Source organism: Diadema setosum, chromosome 17, assembly GCF_964275005.1.
Source record: "Diadema setosum chromosome 17, eeDiaSeto1, whole genome shotgun sequence".
NCBI lineage: Eukaryota > Metazoa > Echinodermata > Echinoidea > Diadematoida > Diadematidae > Diadema > Diadema setosum.
In genome coordinates this window covers 14,336,937-14,355,310 of record NC_092701.1, presented here as the reverse complement: position 1 = coordinate 14,355,310, position 18,374 = coordinate 14,336,937, and the positions used below count along the sequence as shown (strand labels likewise).

General features: G+C 40.9%; 1 protein-coding gene across 1 annotated transcript in view; it reads right to left on the bottom strand.

The window, feature by feature from the left end:
- The window catches only part of LOC140240455 (polyisoprenoid diphosphate/phosphate phosphohydrolase PLPP6-like), a 53,234-nt gene extending 35,088 nt beyond the window's left edge, over positions 1 to 18,146 (bottom strand). The window contains exons 1-2 of the mRNA XM_072320224.1: positions 17,843 to 18,146; positions 11,834 to 12,116 (exon numbers count right to left, since the gene is read on the bottom strand). Coding sequence (XP_072176325.1) covers positions 11,834 to 12,071 — 238 coding nt within the window. The 5' untranslated portion in view covers positions 12,072 to 12,116; positions 17,843 to 18,146. The remainder of the gene's footprint in view (positions 1 to 11,833; positions 12,117 to 17,842) is intronic.
- Positions 18,147 to 18,374: the final 228 nt, after the last annotated feature.

Here is an 18,374-nt window from a genome sequence, read left to right as displayed (position 1 = left end):
AATTTTTTTATTGATTTTCGTTAAAAAAGTTTCCCTGTTGCCATGGCAACCAGTATTATCCATTCAGAATTTAGTTGTCAATAACTAAAAAACTAAAGCCCATAATTTCAAAAAGCTCAATAAGCATGTCCTTCCTTCTGCATAAAGTGTACGACATCAGGTATATGTGAAGAATATTTTGAAGCATTATCAAGATACAGCAAAATTTGTAAGCAAAGGCATAATAAACGGCCATTGAAAGAAAGACATCATTCTAAAATGCATGAAAAAGTTGCATCCGTCGTACTTTCAACACAAATTTGACTTCAAAGCATAGGCAAATGTATATAGCTTTTAATAATGTATGGACACAAATTTCCCTTAAAAATAAGATGAATACAGAAAGCAAAGCCAATATTCTATAGTAGCTCTTTCGAGTATTTACAGAGCGATGGTTATTCAAAACAATCCTGGAAAAGAGCTGAGGAAAGCAATTGATTGTTTATGTTCTTAAAGGAAGTTTATTCAAGAATACCGATAAATTCCTTTCTAAAGAAGGAATATACACGTGCGCTGGATTATCCATCAATGAATTAAGCGTACTTTTGTGTTCGTTAGCTATTGTAAAAAAAAAAATGAAATGAAATATCATGATATGTAAATTTTATTCAAAAAGTGCAGTAATGAATTAATGCTGAGGAGAGAATGAGGGAAAAATCTTGGGCGTCTTTTCCCTTTTTATCCAGACTAATTTTACAGTGTAGAGCTCATCTACAATGAGTGATGTGCACGAAAGGCAAAAGAAACAAACCTGTCTAAATTCCAGATATTTTTGGGAGTTACCAATCACCTGTTGGCATCCGGTTACCATGGTAACCATGCACAACATTATACCTTACAATATATCCCATTGTATTGCTGACATCTCTAGCAACATGCACAGATATAGTTTTAAGGCGTTTCGATGAATCCTTCGTGAAATAAATGCAAAAACTGTGATAATTTTGTCATTTTCAGTGCCCCAATAGCGACAAGCGTTACCAACCCTAGTCTTAATTTCTAGCTGTTTTTATTTCGCCTTTATTTCTCTGAGTTACAGCTCGTGTGTTGTGCAGAAGCCCGCTGTATTCCGCTAAGCCGAGTGAGGGTGCATGCTCAATGATTGCCACAAAAAACGGTTCGGGTGTCACAATCGCTGGGTATGCACTCTCACTTGGCTTGCTTTAACTCGGAGAAATAAAGACGAAATAAAAACGTCTGGAAACTACACTACACCGACCCCAGCTTAGGGTGAAAAGTTAGTTTGCAGGCAAAAACCGATGTTTGTCGCCGAAAAAGTCTCTGTACGGTAAGACTATAACACGCACCACTGGCATTGGCGCCTGCTGCAGTGCTAGTAGTACGTGTAGTAGTCTTAGTGTGCGCAGACGCTTCCTCGAAGAATATGGTCATGTCGCAACTAAAATGGCCTGTAAAGTTTCATTGATACCACAATTTGATATCACATACTACCTAGGGGTGTTTCAGAGGGTCCAACCGACCACCCCATGCAGTCAAACCTTTTCTGCGGGGTGGGTTGAACGAAGTCATTTTTTCTGGGTCGCTGCGCCTGGACTATCACCTAGTGCCATCACATAAAGCAAACAGAATCGAAATCGGGTTAGAAATGGCGAAGGAGTAGTATTTTGTAGCCAATGTACAATATAGGTCAAAAATCAAGGTCAAAGGTCAAAGAAGTCAAAGGTCAAAATTCTGTGCAGAAGTTTTGAAGCCCTCACCTAGTGCCATCACATAAAGCAAACGGAATCGAAATCGGGTTAGAAATGGCGAAGGAGTAGCATTTTGTAGCCAATGTACAATATAGGTAAAAAAATCAAGGTCAAAGGTCAAAGAAGTCAAAGGTCAAAATTCTGTGCAGAAGTTTTGAAGCCCTCACCTAGTGCCATCACATAAAGCAAACGGAATCGAAATCGGGTTAGAAATGGCAGAGTAGCATTTTGTAGCAAAATGTACAATATAGGTAAAAAATCAAGGTCAAAGGTCAAAGAAGTCAAAGGTCAAAATTCTGTGTAGAAGTGTTGAAGCCCTCACCTAGTGCCATCACATAACCGTATGATTATCAGAATAATAACTGGCTTTGGTATTTTGAGTATCTTGTTTGTACTTTTTCCATTGCAAAAGAAGTTAGCCACGACTCCTTTCAAAATCATTCAGGGGGCAAAAAACAAAACAAAACAAAACAGCTATAATGGAGGGGGGGGGGGGCACATTGGGGCTACTGTCTGGGGCCCCGTACAGGATAAAATAGCTGGCTTTGGTGTTTTGGATATCTCACTGATGGGTACTACTTCCATTGCAAAAGAAACAAGGAAAAGTAGAAATTACGCGGTGCGTAATATATGTCCCCGCCGGAAGTAGCATTTTGTAACAAAATGTGCAATATAGGTAAAAAATCAAGGTCAAAGAAGTCAAAGGTCAAAATTCTGTGTAGAAGTTTTGAAGCCCTCACCTAGTGCCATCACATAAATCAAATGGAATCGAAATTGGGTTAGAACTGGCGAAGGAGTAGCATTTTGTAGCCAATGTACAATATAGTTCAAAAATCAAGGTCAAAGGTCAAAGAAGACAAAGGTCAAAATTCTGTGTAGAAGTTTTGAAGCCCTCAACTAGTGCCATCATATAAAGCAAACGGAATCGAAATCGGGTTAGAAATGGCGAAGGAGTAGCATTTTGTAGCAAAATGTACAATATAGACCTGTCAAAAATCAAGGTCAAAGGTCAAAGAAGTCAAAGGTCAAAATTCTGTGTAGAAGTTTTGAAGCCCTCACCTAGTGCCATCACATAAAGCAAACAGAATCGAAATCGGGTTAAAAATGGCGAAGGAGTAGCATTTTGTAGCAAAATGTACAATATAGGTCAAAGGTCAAGGTCAAAGGTCATAACTGAAATTCTGTGTAGAAGTTTTAAAGCTCCCATGTAGTGCTATCACATAAAGCAAACAGAATCAAAATTGGCTCATAAATGACAGAGAAGTAGCAAATTGAACATTTTGATCACACACGGACGCACACACGGACGGACGGACGGACGGACGCACGGACGGACGCACGGACACACACACGTACGGAGCCCGTTTCATAGTACCCTGCTCGAACTCGTTCGGCGGGGACAATTAGCCGTGAACCTTTTCAGCTGAATAAAATCAATGTGTGTGTGTATGTAGGGGGTGGGGCACTTTGGGGCTACTGTCTGGGGCCCCGTACAGGATAAAATAACTGGCTTTGGATATTTCTGATGGGTACTACTTCCATTGCAGAAGAAATTAGCCGTGACCCTTTTCAGCTAAATAAAAATGTGTGTGTGTGTGGGGGGGGGGGGCACTTTGGGGCTACTGTCTGTGGCACCGTACAGGATAAGATAACTGGCTTTGGTATTTTGGATATCTCTGATGGGTATACTACTTCCATTGCAAAAGAAATTAGCTGTGACCCTTTTCAGCTGAATAAACTCAGACTAATGTGTGTGTGTGTGTGTGTGTGTGTGTAGGGGGGGGGGGGGCACTTTGGGGCTACTGTCTGGGGCCCCGCACAGGAAAAAATAACTGGCTTTGGTGTTTTGGATATGGGTCTAGGTCAATTACCCCCTGGGCAATTACCCCGCACCCTTCCCCTGGCCCTAATCCTAATCCTAATCCTGAACCTAACCCTAACCCTCACCCAAACTCCTAACCCTAAACCTAACCCTAACCCTAATCTTTACTCTTACCTTACCACTAACCAGTATTTGGCCGGGGGGTAATTGCCCTCCGGGGGGAATTGCCCGGATACGTTGGATATCACTGATGGGTACTACTTCCATTGCAAAAGAAATTAGCCGTGACCCTTTTCAGCTGAATAAAATCAATGTGTGTGATGTGTATGTAGGGGGTGGGGCACTTTGGGGCTACTGTCTGGGGCCCCGTACAGGATAAAATAGCTGGCCTTGGTGTTTTGGATATCACTGATGGGTACTACTTCTATTGCAAAAGAAATTAGCCGTGACCCTTTTCAGCTGAATAAAATCAATGTGTGTGTGTATGTAGGGGGTGGGGCACTTTGGGGCTACTGTCTGGGGCCCCGTACAGGATAAAATAACTGGCTTTGTGTTTTGAATATCACTGATGGGTACTACTTCCATTGCAGAAGAAATTAGCCGTGACCCTTTTCAGCTGAATAAAATTAATGTGTGTGTGTATGTAGGGGGTGGGGCACTTTGGGGCTACTGTCTGGGGCCCCGTACAGGATAAAATAACTGGCTTTGTGTTTTGAATATCACTGATGGGTACTACTTCCATTGCAGAAGAAATTAGCCGTGACCCTTTTCAGCTGAATAAAATCAATGTGTGTGATGTGTATGTAGGGGGTGGGGCACTTTGGGGCTACTGTCTGGGGCCCCGTACAGGATAAAATAGCTGGCTTTGGTGTTTTGGATATCACTGATGGATACTACTTCCATTGCAAAAGAAATTAGCCGTGACCCTTTTCAGCTGAATAAAATCAATGTGTGTGATGTGTATGTAGGGGGTTGGGCACTTTGGGGTTACTGTCTGGGGCCCCGTACAGGATAAAATAGCTGGCTTTGGTGTTTTGGATATCACTGATGGGTACTACTTCCATTGCAGAAGAAATTAGCCGTGACCCTTTTCAACTGAATAAAAATGTGTGTGTGTGTGTGTGGGGGGGGGGGGGCACTTTGGGGCTACTGTCTGTGGCACCGTACAGGATAAGATAACTGGCTTTGGTATTTTGGATATCTCTGATGGGTACTACTTCCATTGCAAAAGAAATTAGCCGTGACCCTTTTCAGCTGAATAAACTCAGACTAATGTGTGTGTGTGTGTGTGTGTGTGTGTGTAGGGGGGGGGGGGCACTTTGGGGCTACTGTCTGGGGGCCCCGTACAGGATAAAATAACTGGCTTTGGTGTTTTGGATATCACTGATGGGTACTACTTCCATTGCAAAAGAAATTAGCCGTGACCCTTTTCAGCTGAATAAAATCAATGTGTGTGATGTGTATGTAGGGGGTGGGGCACTTTGGGGCTACTGTCTGGGGCCCCGTACAGGATAAAATAGCTGGCTTTGGTGTTTTGGATATCACTGATGGGTACTACTTCCATTGCAAAAGAAATTAGCCGTGACCCTTTTCTGCTGAATAAAATTGATGTGTGTGTGTATGTAGGGGGTGGGGCACTTTGGGGCTACTGTCTGGGGCCCCGTACAGGATAAAATAGCTGGCATTGGTGTTTTAGATATCTCTGATGGGTACCACTTCCATTGCAAAAGAAATTAGCTGTGACCCTTTTCAGCTGAATAACACCATATGGGTGGGGCCCTTTGGGGCTACTGTCTGGGGGCCCCGTACAGGATAAAATAGCTGGCACTGCTGTTTTCATGATAAGTACACCCAAAGGAACAATATCCACCAACTTTTGTCCGTGACCCCCCTCGGCTGAATAAATCCATTTTTCGGGGCCCCTTTTTGTGGCCCCTAGGCTTACGGTACAGGATGTGACTTGCCAGCAATTCATTTTATTGACCCTTGGAAACATCCTAATATGATGACACTATCAAAAAGTGTGACCCTTTTCAGCTGAATAAATCCTCTGGGCCCCCAGTCTATCTGGCGACACTTTGCGGAAGAGGCATAAAAACTGGAGTCCCCTCTGACCTGTATGCACACACATCTTTTTCAGCTCATTAAAAAGATGCAAATTGGCCCTATCGTCATTTTTATTTTTTATTTGAATAAAAAACCCTTAGTTTTTCCACCAATGAAAATCCAATTAATTGTGGCTTATGACTTGTTTCTGAAAGTTGGTATGTACACGTATACACTCGTGTTTGATGGATCTCTCCCTCTCTTTCTCTCACTCCCTTTCTTTCTGATGTTGTTTAATCCCCACTGAAAAACATGTGTCTGCATATAGACAGAATTTGACCTTTCATAGATAACCTGTTCATCTGAACCAGACTGTTCTTGTATTTTTTTTTGTACTTTATTTTTTAAAATTTTTTCATTCATTTTCTTTTTCATTATTATTATTATTTACCCTTTCTTTTTTTTTTTTTGGGGGGGGGGGGGGGAAAGAAGAATTCTCACTGGAAAAGAATACACTCACTATTCCACTGCTCACTTATATAGTAGGATATAAAAAGAGAGAGCGAGGTAGAGGGAGACTGGGCGGGAGTAATACCCCTTTCCCGCTGCCCCTCTCGGTAAACCACCATTGGATTCCCCGGTGAATTCACTGGGGAACCTCCCGGTGAAATTTTCACTGCCGTCGTTTCACACCTAAATTTTGTTTGCAACTTTCCCTAGATGTGTTTTATGCTCGCACCGCGGCCGACCCCAGCTGAAGTGTGTAATAATGGCGCGATTCGCGCGCTAATTTGAACATGGTCTGGTGTAGACTGTACTACAGTGCGTAGTGGTTCGTACTCGTAACTTCTCTATGATATCACCTCTATCGATCGTAATTCGCATTTTCGGAGGGCCCCCAAAATTTAACCGGTGTTTCACCTAGGCTTCCCCTAGGTTTCAACCGAGTTTCCTTTCACACTGCGGGGTTACCCGGGTGCCCCCGGGGGCACCCGGGGAAGATTTCCTTCAGCGGGAAAGGGGTATAAGAAAGCAAGAAAAAAATTCTCCAGAGAATGTTTTCTTTCCTCTCTCTGTCTTCCATTTTTTTTTTGCTCCTGATAAGTCCTGCTTTTCCCCATTCAAGAATGTGTGTCTGTGTTGTGAAATAAAGTTCTTTCACAGAACCACCCATTCATTGGACTCAGGATTGTTGTTGCATTTGATTTTTTTTAAAACTTTATTTAAGTTCTTCTGCTTAATTCTTTTTCTATTTTTTTTTTTTGATTTCACTATTTGCGTTATTTTTATCTATTTATGTTTTTTTTTGGGGGTGTGGGAATAGGGACATGGGGGTTTGAATCTGCAGCAAAAAAAGAACAAAAGTATTTTACAGGGAAGAATAAGGGAAGAAAAAAAATTCTTCCATGACACACAGCCAACGTTTATAATACAATGTACAAGGAGTCCTCTCACACCTCCTATGTGTATGTATTCATACAATTTTATACAGTGTACTACATCTCAGCATGCAGGCGAAGTCTCACATACATGTATCATGTACACAGACTGTTGTAATGGTCACTCATCATAATTTTAGGACATGCCCGTCACCATGAGTTAAACACCATAGGTTAATTTAATCAATTTAATAAAATGCGACTACCTGTATACAGCAAACAATTTCATTGACTAACACAGACGGCTCAAGATTCCATGTACGTAGCAGTACAAATGGGCCAGTTACATGTAGTACATTTACACATTAATTCCCTGGCACATGAAAACGCCACTGCACCTCCCTGGATATACATGTAGTCAACTATAGTGGTCTATAATTGCCTTGAGAAACAACAGTGTACAATAGCATCTGATCTTACTATCACTAGGACTTTCTACATTTTACTTTTGTGAAAAATCCTGCAGATTTGCAGAAATGTGATGATTTGATACGACTGCTTAATTGCTTAATTTGAGCTTATTCATTATACACATGTGTACAGCGATATTCTGTTTTTAGTAAGCGGCTCATACAGGCGGCTAAATCATTGTGCACCCGCTGGTATATGAATGGACTTGTCTATTCTATGCAGTGGCGCTTGTACACTATTGCAATCCCTTACACCATTGGCCTGGACATGTCCTGGTAAAGTGGATCTTGTCAACTAGTTAAGTCTATATCAATACAATGACATCTGAGGAGGGGAGTAAACTCGATGATTCACCTGATCTGCACAGGATCCTGCAGTTGTGCAAATATATGGTAAAATACATGTACAGCATTTGGGTTCGCCTTGGCAAAATGTGCAAGCTCCCATACGTACCACAGTACGCAACGCAGGCGCAATTGTACACATGTACACAGGGTAAAGTACATGTATTATATATGTCCACTGTCTCTGCGAGTGATCAGCTGGGCAAGAGAGAAAAAGCAGCTCTAGTGCAAATATGCGCGATCGATTGTGCACGACAGCCGAAAGAGTCCAGAACACAGAAATCGCTGAATATAAAACGTGCAGCTCTTTCATCGTGCATATCATCCATTATGCATATTTGGACTTTTCCAGCTTTCGACGTCAACACAGAGATAGAGCGCGGATGAAACAAGGCCCTTTCAATGTAGGATATTCTCCCTTGGCCGACAGCACCGGTCACAGCGGGCTGGAGCTGACAGCTTTGGAGGAGATAGAGTTGTAAGTTTCATGCCCATTCTCATTAAAAAACATAGGAAATCGTGTAATGTATAGACATGACCCCTGCGTTGCCTCTCCGAATCACTTTGTGATGTATACATGCCCATCTAAAATGCACAAACAACTTGCCACCTAAGGTCGTGCCAATAACATTTATTTCTAGTCTTGGCCCATGGTCTATTCGTGCTGATTGACTGTTGTGCCACCCATTGATTGGCCCAGGGAGGTGCTACAGAAGGAGAGGCAACTAAAGCTCTCCTTTGAAGTCATGCACGGCACCGCCGAGAAGTTATGCGTTCAACTACAGGTGTTACCCATGTGCTTTGACAAAAGAGAGCATCTATAATCGGGACTAGCGCTCTCACATCTAGAAATATTTGCTCCTACTGCAATTCGCTCTCTCTTTCAATGTGATGGCAACAATGAATTTGTGTACCTTGAATTGGAGCAGCGAATCAAAATGCAGTGTCAAACTCACAATTTTAACAGCAAATACTTTAAAAACACGCTAGAACACGCTTTAACGGAGTACTTTATTTGAAAGATCAAAATATCCCCTTATCAACAGATAGAAAATTAACATGCGGAAATGTGCGCAATATAGAAAAAGTTAGGTCTTTAAGAGGGCCTAATTTTCATTTCCTTTCGATTTGCGAATTACGAAGAAACTAGAAATACATGTTAATAATATTGAATTCTTTCCTAAACTATTCTAAATCAATTCGAGTATTTCATTTAAAATTTTGCGGTGAAATAAAGCTTGTAATTCAACGAAAGGTGAAATGCCTTCTTCGTCTCCGAACTTCGTCTTGCAACTAGAGCGGTGCCGAGCATGACTTCAAAGCGTAATGGAATGCTAGACATCCCATTGTAACGCCTTGAACCCAAACATGTGTTTGCATGAATTACGAAGAGTTGCCACTCCATCTATGTAACACCTCCCTGATTGGCCAATGGTTCTGAATAGCACAGATTTTTTATCTTTTTCAATTTTTTTTTGTCCAAATGGACGCAGCCTCTGTTGTACTCAACATTGTACAGCTGCCCTGAAGCTCGAGTCGTATACTCACGGGCAAAATAAAGTGCTTGAGAAGCCCCCTTTTCTGATGCTAATCAAGATGATAATCTGACATCATTCTTTCTAAAATATCCTGTTGTTGTAATCATGTCTTTATTGATAAATAAAGGACATGTTGACATATATACCAGGTCCATGGTCCTCTTCTGGACACATGGCAGGTAATGACACACTTACACATACTTACACAGTGAATGAATAACAATACAATAGCTGAATTCGCAACAGAATGTGAGGTTGACAACAATTACACAACATTTAATTACACAAAATCAAATACATTTCCCCACGCAGTACACATACACTGTAAGACCAATGACCAATGTAATAATTCAACATAATTACTACATTATAAAGTGCATTTCATTCTTACATGTTACTTTCTAAGTGATTACCATCCCCCCAGTTCTGTTCTTTTCTTGCGTAGAATATGGTGAATGATGAAACTATTGCGTATCTGCTAATGTCCTGATAGAATGTAGTGGGTCTTTGTTTGGATTTATATGTTTTGAATAGGCATTTTAGTCATTGTTTGTTTTCTAGTGTTATCTGCCCCCTCGCTCCGATCTCGGTGGCAAAAAAGGAAGGCTTATAGCCCTTCCGTTTTAGATCATTCAACAATACTTTGTATTTCTCTACTTTTCTTTCATGAGCGACCTCAGTTTTAGGTTCGAAAGGTACAGTCAATTCAACAATTAGGATTCGTTTTACTCTTTCTAGCAAGACTACTATGTCTGGGCGTTGATTAGTTGTAACTACGTGGGGCGGAATCGTTCCGCCCGCCACTTTGCACCCATCTAGATCAGCGTATATGACATGGCCAGGGGGAAGAGACTCTTTGATCGTATGGTAAATATATTGCAATATGTTGTTGTGTCTCCATTCGTACCTTTCCAAAAATGCCGGGCAATTTGACAAAATATGGTGGAGAGTGCCGGTTGTATAAGGACAAAATACGCATTTGTTCGTTAACCTTTCCCCCCACCTATAAAGATTTGCATATGAAGGTAAGGAGTCAATACATACATTTGTTGCAAAACTTACCCTTTTCGGCAAGTTGTACATAATAGATTTCCAGGTGAGATTTTCATCAGAAAGGGCCAGGAGCTTTACAAATTGACCTTGCACCAACAGTGGCTCGATACGTTTTTTCCCGTACTCAGTTATATTGTCCTCAAGTGCCCCCTTAATCGTTTTTTTTTTTTTTTTTTTTTTACAGAATTCCACTTACTGTTATCAACATCAATGGTGTCTTTGGCCTTTTGCAGACTTTCATAACAGTGAGCCATCATTGACTATTTATTTGACCATTGTAGTGCTCGCCTGAGAGTACAATCAAGTGTGTGGTTCACTAAGTTGTCACCTTTTATTCTTGACCGCGCGTATGCGAGGGTATGACATTCACGATAGATGTCTGATAATTGTGGTATATTAATTCATTCTGTTAGGTATATGTAACAGACCTACATTAGCTCCTCGGGAGGGGATACCCATCCATTTTTTGAGACATTTCCTCGATAGAAGGTCACAATCTTCTCAATGACATTTCTGGAGTGAGTGAACCGTTAACAGAAACCGGATGGAGGGTTGGAAGTATCGGGTGTATATGGCAAGCTTATACTCTGGACTTATTTCTGCCCCGTTGATTCTTTCAAGTTTAGACTCGATTTCGCTGTGGACATGTTTTAGAACATCTTTTGTTTTCCCGGAGAAACAAATCTGGGCCCCTAGAAACCGATGGGGTTTATCTTTCAGTGATCGGATTTTATCAGAACCAAGGGAAAAGCTTACCTCTTTCGAGGAACCACTGCATATTGATAAGCTACAACATTTTGATGGTTTGAGAGTGAGACCCATCGTAGAACAATGCTGTTGCAGCTGATCGATTATCTTTAGGTGTTGTTTTTTTGTTGCTAGTGATAAGGTTAAAATCATCTGCATGGGGGTAGTGATCACTCGAGTACCTTTTAAACTATATCCGTGTTATTCTTTTAACTTAGACAAATATTCGATCAGAGGGTTGAAGCATGCTAAAAATATTACCGGCGAAAGAGGGTCCCCCTGGAAAACACCTCTCTTAAAATCAAACTTCAGTATGTAGTCTTATGTATTGTGATGTTAAGTTGCTTGATCCTGAATTCAGTTTGTCTGCTGTGCGTGTCCCAGGTTTTGGGGTAGTCGTATTATTGTAATGGATCACATCACTGCTAAAGAGTTTATAATCATGCTACCTTTTCCATCCCAGAAGATGGGCAATCTAAAACCAAAAGAGATATCGAGAGCAAAGTTCCATTTCAATGATCTCAGGATGTAGAGCATTTCTTGTAATTCATCGCACATCCTATTAAAGCTTAGAAAGTGAACTGATTATTTTGTAAACTGAAAAGCTGAAAAATATGACTTGTGGCTACATTTGACATGGATGAGTGATACATACAATAGTAAAATGCTACAATGAAGGACTGACCTATGATTAAGTTTGCAGTAGGGTTGAATGCATCCATATCACGAACTTGGTAGGATCTGAAGAGGAGTGGAAGACAGAAGCCAAACCAGGGAAGGCCATGACCAGAGATCTCAAGAAATTTCATGATGGGACGAAGCCAACCATAGGACGAGTTACACGAGGCACACACGCTACATCGCAAGGTGTATTCCTTGTCAAGCTGCACGGCATATTTCCACATGGATGTCTGTGTAACCATCTTTCTATGATGCTTTTCTTCTCTGCATGTATGTCTGCTTTCAGACTAAATCAGAAATACAAAATACTAAAATATTTACAAAATGGTCATCAATTGAACATAATGTCATCTTGTAAATATATCATGAAGCCATAAATACCATTGTAAGGTTGTGAATATTTTATTTGTAATTGACAGATCTATACAAAGCTTCTTAACAAAACTTCGCAACAGAATATGTCAGTGCCTTTACAATGTCCCAAGACACATGACATTCATTTTTATGGAAATGTACAATTTGGGCTTTTCACATTAAAAAAAAAAAAAAAAACAAGAGCAATTTGACCACCAGGCAGCCACCTGGAAAGCCTCTGCCTTCTCACAACATCACAGTTTGGGCATTTACTTGACCTTAAGAACTGACCTTATACTCCATTGAATGATGAAAAAATACCCCCATGCATTTTTGTTTAAATTACATTACCACCTAAACTTCATAGGCGGAAAATGGCCTTCTCAATATTAAAAAAAATTAAAAAAAATAAAAAAGAACGTTTATTTCAATTCACTGACACATCAACTGTGCACTGTCAGAATCTAAATTGCTATTAAAAGATGAATCTATCATGCAAAAAGTATCTATCCTTGGGAAGAAAATGAATGATACTCAATGGACCGGCAATGAAGTTTAGATTCTCTGAACAAAAAAAAAAAAAACCAAAAAAAAAAAAACCAAACAAACAAACAAACAAACAACAACAACAACAACAACAACAAAACAACTTGAATTGCTCATTTCTATTCGTAACCAAAAAAATTTGTAAACTGTGCGCACATGCTTGCAGTAGGAAACTATTTTGATGAAATATGGGCCACTTTATCATTCTTGGTATAACCTTCAGCACAACCACAAGGAATACTTTGCAAAAGCAAACATACATGTAGTCATGTAATAGAGACAGCTATACTTAACAGCCCAAGACTATTACAAGTTTAGATAAAGCAGACATCCAGTTGCTTGTAAATACAGTTAAACTCGCCTAAGTCAACATCGCATATGTCGAATAATCGCGCAAGTCGATAATTTTAAAAAGTCCCGATTTTTCCCCATTGACTTATGTGTATTAATTCACTCACAAGTCGAATTTTGTAAGTCGAATACTCGCCTAAGTCGATGAAATTCCAAGAACACTTTCACGGAAAAACCATTAAATTCACTGTGCCTAAGTCAAATAAGATTTTATTGTGCAATAAATCACTGTCAAAATCACGAGACGCCAGTTTTTGTTTACATAAGAACTAGCCCGACCAGAAAGGTGACAAAAAATGATCTAAAGTATCAACATTCAAAGCGATCGCATGCGATTGTTGAACTCTCTTCGTGTTTGGAGGTCCGCTGGTCCAGCCCTGTCGCGCTAGCGCTACGTACGTACAGCGACTGGGCTGTGTAATACTAGTAGTTGTGCGTACAGCGACTGGGCTGTGTATAGTCTGTGTATGTTTGCAGTCTGCGCTGTGCAGAGGATGGATGAAGCTGCTGAGTTTTCAAAGCGGAAAGTAGGGGGAAAGTTACGGGCACGGGTAAATCAGAATTACACCTCTACACGCATTTCAAGCCACGGTATGGTAAACTGGAATCAATCACTGATCACTGCTCAAATATCGTTCATATTCACTTCCCCAAGGTTTAACAAGGGTGTAAAGTAATCGGACCCGTGCCAATACTAATGCACTGTCCATGCAAAGTTAGCCGCGGCCCTGCCGGGCGACCCGTGCTGTGGCACACCACCTCTCTAGCTCTCGACTCCAGAGTAGACAACATACATGTACATTTATACATAATGTACGTGTGGTGTACAATGTAACTGTTGTTTAGTCGATTTTTTCGACTTACGCACAAGTCGAAAATCGCCTAAGTCGATGTGTTTTGCTCAGTCCCGAGAAGATCGACTTATGCGAGTTTAACTGTATTCCATTATTATCTGGTGGTGCTCAGATTATTGACTCACTCCTTCAACCCATCAAGCCTTGAGGGATATTGCTGCAGAAATTATCATCTTGATACCTCTGATTTTCACTACATATGTGACCCTGCACCACAAAATAAACAAAAAGTTGCCAGACATGGATTTTTAGTTAAGGGCAGATTCTTAAAGAGCAGACTCCAAGCTTTAAAATGTGTAACTCAATTCAAATGGACTCTCCTAACCTATCTAAATATTGGAAAGAAAGCACACACTCCAGAAAAGTGTGAACTGAGAAATGAGGCTCTGAAGTACAGGGTCTATTCTAGCCTGACCAGACGCCGTGCAACACTTGTGTACAGCGACAGGGCTGTGTATAGTTAGGTCTATTTGAGTGCTTAATCTTAAAATACCAAGATGTGCTAGCTGTATGATGAATGGGACAAAAAAACGGGATGTAACCCATCGGAGCAAGAACTATGAAAGGATTATCAGATTACTGTAAAACCAAGGATTGTTCGCATGTATTTTAATTATGTGAATTTTGTGAGAGCCAAGTTTCGCAAAATTAAAATACACGCTTAAAATCTTAAGCATTGAATGTTAGAGGCAACTCGCAAACATTTTCTGCAAATAAGGCCGTCGGCTCCCATTTGCAAAAATTTCATGCCGCGAAAATATTGTTTTCCAGTAAGCTGAAATTTAGCCTGACCAGACACCGTGCGAAGCACTTCATACAGCGACTGGGCTGTGTATAGTTAGCTGAAATTGAGCATGCTCTATCAACATATTCTGTCCATGATAAAAGCCACTTTGGTTTTGTGGTGCATCGTCACATATTAATAGTCAACATGTGACCCTGCATCACAAAACGCACAGTAAGTCGCCAGACATGAAATTTTAGTTAAGAGCATATTCTAAAAGAGCAGACTAAATCTCTCCTAACCTATCTTAATATCGGAAAGAAAACACATGCTCAGGAAAAGTGTGCACTGAGAAAATAGGCTCTGAAGTGCAGTGTCTATTCAAGCGCTAAATCTGTACCAAGCCGTGCTGGCTGTGCAACGAATGGGACAAAAAACAGGATGTAAATCACCAGAGTAACAACAATGAAGAGATTATCAGATTAAACTGAAATTGAGAGTGCCGTATCAACACATTCAGTTCATAATTGATGCCAACTTTCAAAGCAGTAACATCATCCTTTCAAAAGTTATTTGAGTTTAAAGTGAAGAGTGTGTTCAAGGTTTTTAAGAAATGAAAAGGGGACTCTAAAAACACACCTAATCACACTATTCTACCAAAAAAAAGTTCAAGATAAACTGCTAAAAAACACACTTTCCTGCCCATTTTATGATCCCAAATTGTAACATAATGTAGAAGAAGACTTACTCCTTCAGAAAATATGAAAAAGTCAAGATGGGTTAGGTTGACCCATTTCACCTATTTTCAGTGTCCACACAAAATCAGTGTGTGCAACTTTTTGTTCGTTTTGTGGTGCACGGTCACATATAAAACCTCTCTGTACAGTTACTCAATAATTTAGGTACATTCCATGCCATTCCATATTGTTTGATAATGAGGTTGACCGAAAGACTGGTCTGTATCTGGTCGGCAGGGATATGTTCCGCGGAGACTGCGTCTGGCTGCATGGATCCCCTCCTATACAGGAGAGCGATAATGTAAAAAAAAATAAAAGACTCCTGCAGACGGACGGATCTTTCTGTCAAGAAATGAGGGAGAGCCAAGGCCAAGTGGGAGTGTGACACCCAGCCCAAGCCCAAGTACCGGTGTTATTGAGGGTACCACCTATCATCACCCTGCACTACAACTTCTTTATTCCAAAAGTATAAAACAAATTCACCCAATTTTAACCTCAAATATGGCATAAATATTGTAGCATCAAATATCATGACTGTCCTGTTGATTCTGAATCTCCGTAGTAAAATAACGCCATTTTAGTGCGTGCGATGCATTTTCATCAGCATGGCCCCTTCCTCCATAATAACTCCAAAAGTAGTCAACAGATTTTGATGAAACTTACAAGAAAGGTTGAGAATGACATAAGTAACAAATGATCAAATTTTGGTAGTGATCCGAGAATTTTTTGGGAATTTATGAAGGACTTCTGATATTTTGACAGGTAGAGTCAATGAACTTGGGAGTTCAAGCTGCACATTGCAACTGATTGACAAATTGCCCTACATCGACGTAAATAAGCACTGAATTGATCAGTGTTTTAGTAGTAGCCATGATAAAAATCATGGGCGTACATACTCGAGCAGGATTCGAACCTACGATCTCCTGATCACCGGACAGGCGTCATCTCCACTAGACCACCGAGCTTTCGCCCGACAGCAAGTGTTGGTTCTAATCCTTATAGGATTAGAACCAACACTTGCTGTCGGGCGAAAGCTCGGTGGTCTAGTGGAGATGACGCCTGTCCGGTGATCAGGAGATCGTAGGTTCGAATCCTGCTCGAGTATGTACGCCCATGATTTTTATCATGGCTACTACTAAAACACTGATCAATTCAGTGCTTATTTACGTCGATGTAGGGCAATTTGTCAATCAGTTGCAATGAAAACATCTCGACGGAAGAATTTCATGAATTTAAAAAAAAGCTGCACATTTTTGAAGTTTTCAAACATGCACTTAAGTGCGTGCTCTAGTTTCTGCTAGGATGGAGGTGTGCGCTGCGCAGCTGAAGGTTTATGATGTAACAAAGGCTTCTACATTGGGAAATCAGGTAATTTTTCAGCATGTATACCCACACATTAACCTCGGCTGGAAATCACTGATCCCTATGGAAGAGCCCAAAGAGCTTTTCCCCAGTAGTGGAGAGGAGAAAAGTCTCTTTGGGAAGAGCAAGATCATCGGTGCACGGTGGAAAGTCAGAGAGTCCTTTTTAGTTTATGAGTCTGTTTTTCGTGTCTTCGTTATTATTATTTTCATAGCTTATCCATCGGATTATGGCACTGAATCCAAAGCGTACTTAATCGTTCGCTAAACTATGAACGCAAGGTGCCGATGTTTATGCTTATGGCCGCCCTAACAAGGGGTTCTATACACAGCCCAATCGCTGTATGGTAACCCTACTACATGATATCGACCGCCCTTATTGAAACCGACCGCCTAGTATTGGCGCACAGAACACTTAGTACGCACTCCACTGTGCGCAGAGAACACAAAAATGGATTGGCTTTGACTGTTGATGAGGATGTGTGGGAAAACGTGAAAATTCACTGTTCATTAATGGTTTTAATCAAGGACAAAATTTCGAATGAATATTTTAACCAATTCGTAATGTAATGTCTTTGGAAGTTTCTAAAAAGCTTCGTACAACACGGTGTTCAATACAACTGTCAATTGTCAATGCAAAAACAGCGGTCCATCTCAATAAGGAGCGTTACCGTGGGGAGCTGAAACGAGGCCACGCAAGTTCGACGGCGATATTTTTGCACTGAAACTTCGAATCGAAAAGGGAACAACAGCATTTGTAGAGCTGGATTTTCTCAATCACGTAGGTCAAGATCAAGTTTTCATGTGAATTTCAATTCATTTCAGTGTTAAATATTCTTATCAAGCAAATAAAGATTAGGTGGTCGATGTGTAGTAGGTCCAACCATACCTAACAAAACCCGCGCCCGTGCCGATACGTGGTATCCTGGCCTAATACCATACTGTTCTGTAGCTAGAACACTTCTCACTCCTCAGTCCCATTAGTGTAAAAAAATGCTGGTTTTCATTGCCACTAAAGAAAGGGCTGTCTTTATATAGGATGTTGTTCATTTCAAAATCAACATCAAAAAGAATCACTCTACTCACGGGATAACTAAACTTCCTAGTGTTTCAATCAGATGCTTGTAAAATAATGCAAGTAATGGAGGAATGACAAAATAACATCACTCTGGAACCAGGAGAGATGTGAGTCGCTTCAACACTACACAGCGGCGGTGGATGGGCATACTATGGCCATAGTATGGGCATACTATGGGCATACTATATGGGACGGACGCCCACGACGGTCTGGCTGGTAGACTGGTAATAGTGGTATTGTCTGCGAATTGCAGGACAGAGTTCTATCAGCGTTTAATATAACCAAAGAGCGTAGTGTGTTTTGGTCATATAACGTGCAATGATGTACTTGGAATAGTTAGACGTACACGTAGTAATCAACGAATCGCCTGTAATTTGCGTGAACCGTGATACGCTAGCTACGGACGCCGCTGACCGCGCCGCGCCCGCGGTCGCTGCACGCCCCATCGATCCCACACCGAACTAGCCCGACCAGACGCCGGTAATTCTGGGCTGTAAAGTAGTTGGCCTAGTTAATCCCACACAAGCAAATTCATGCTGC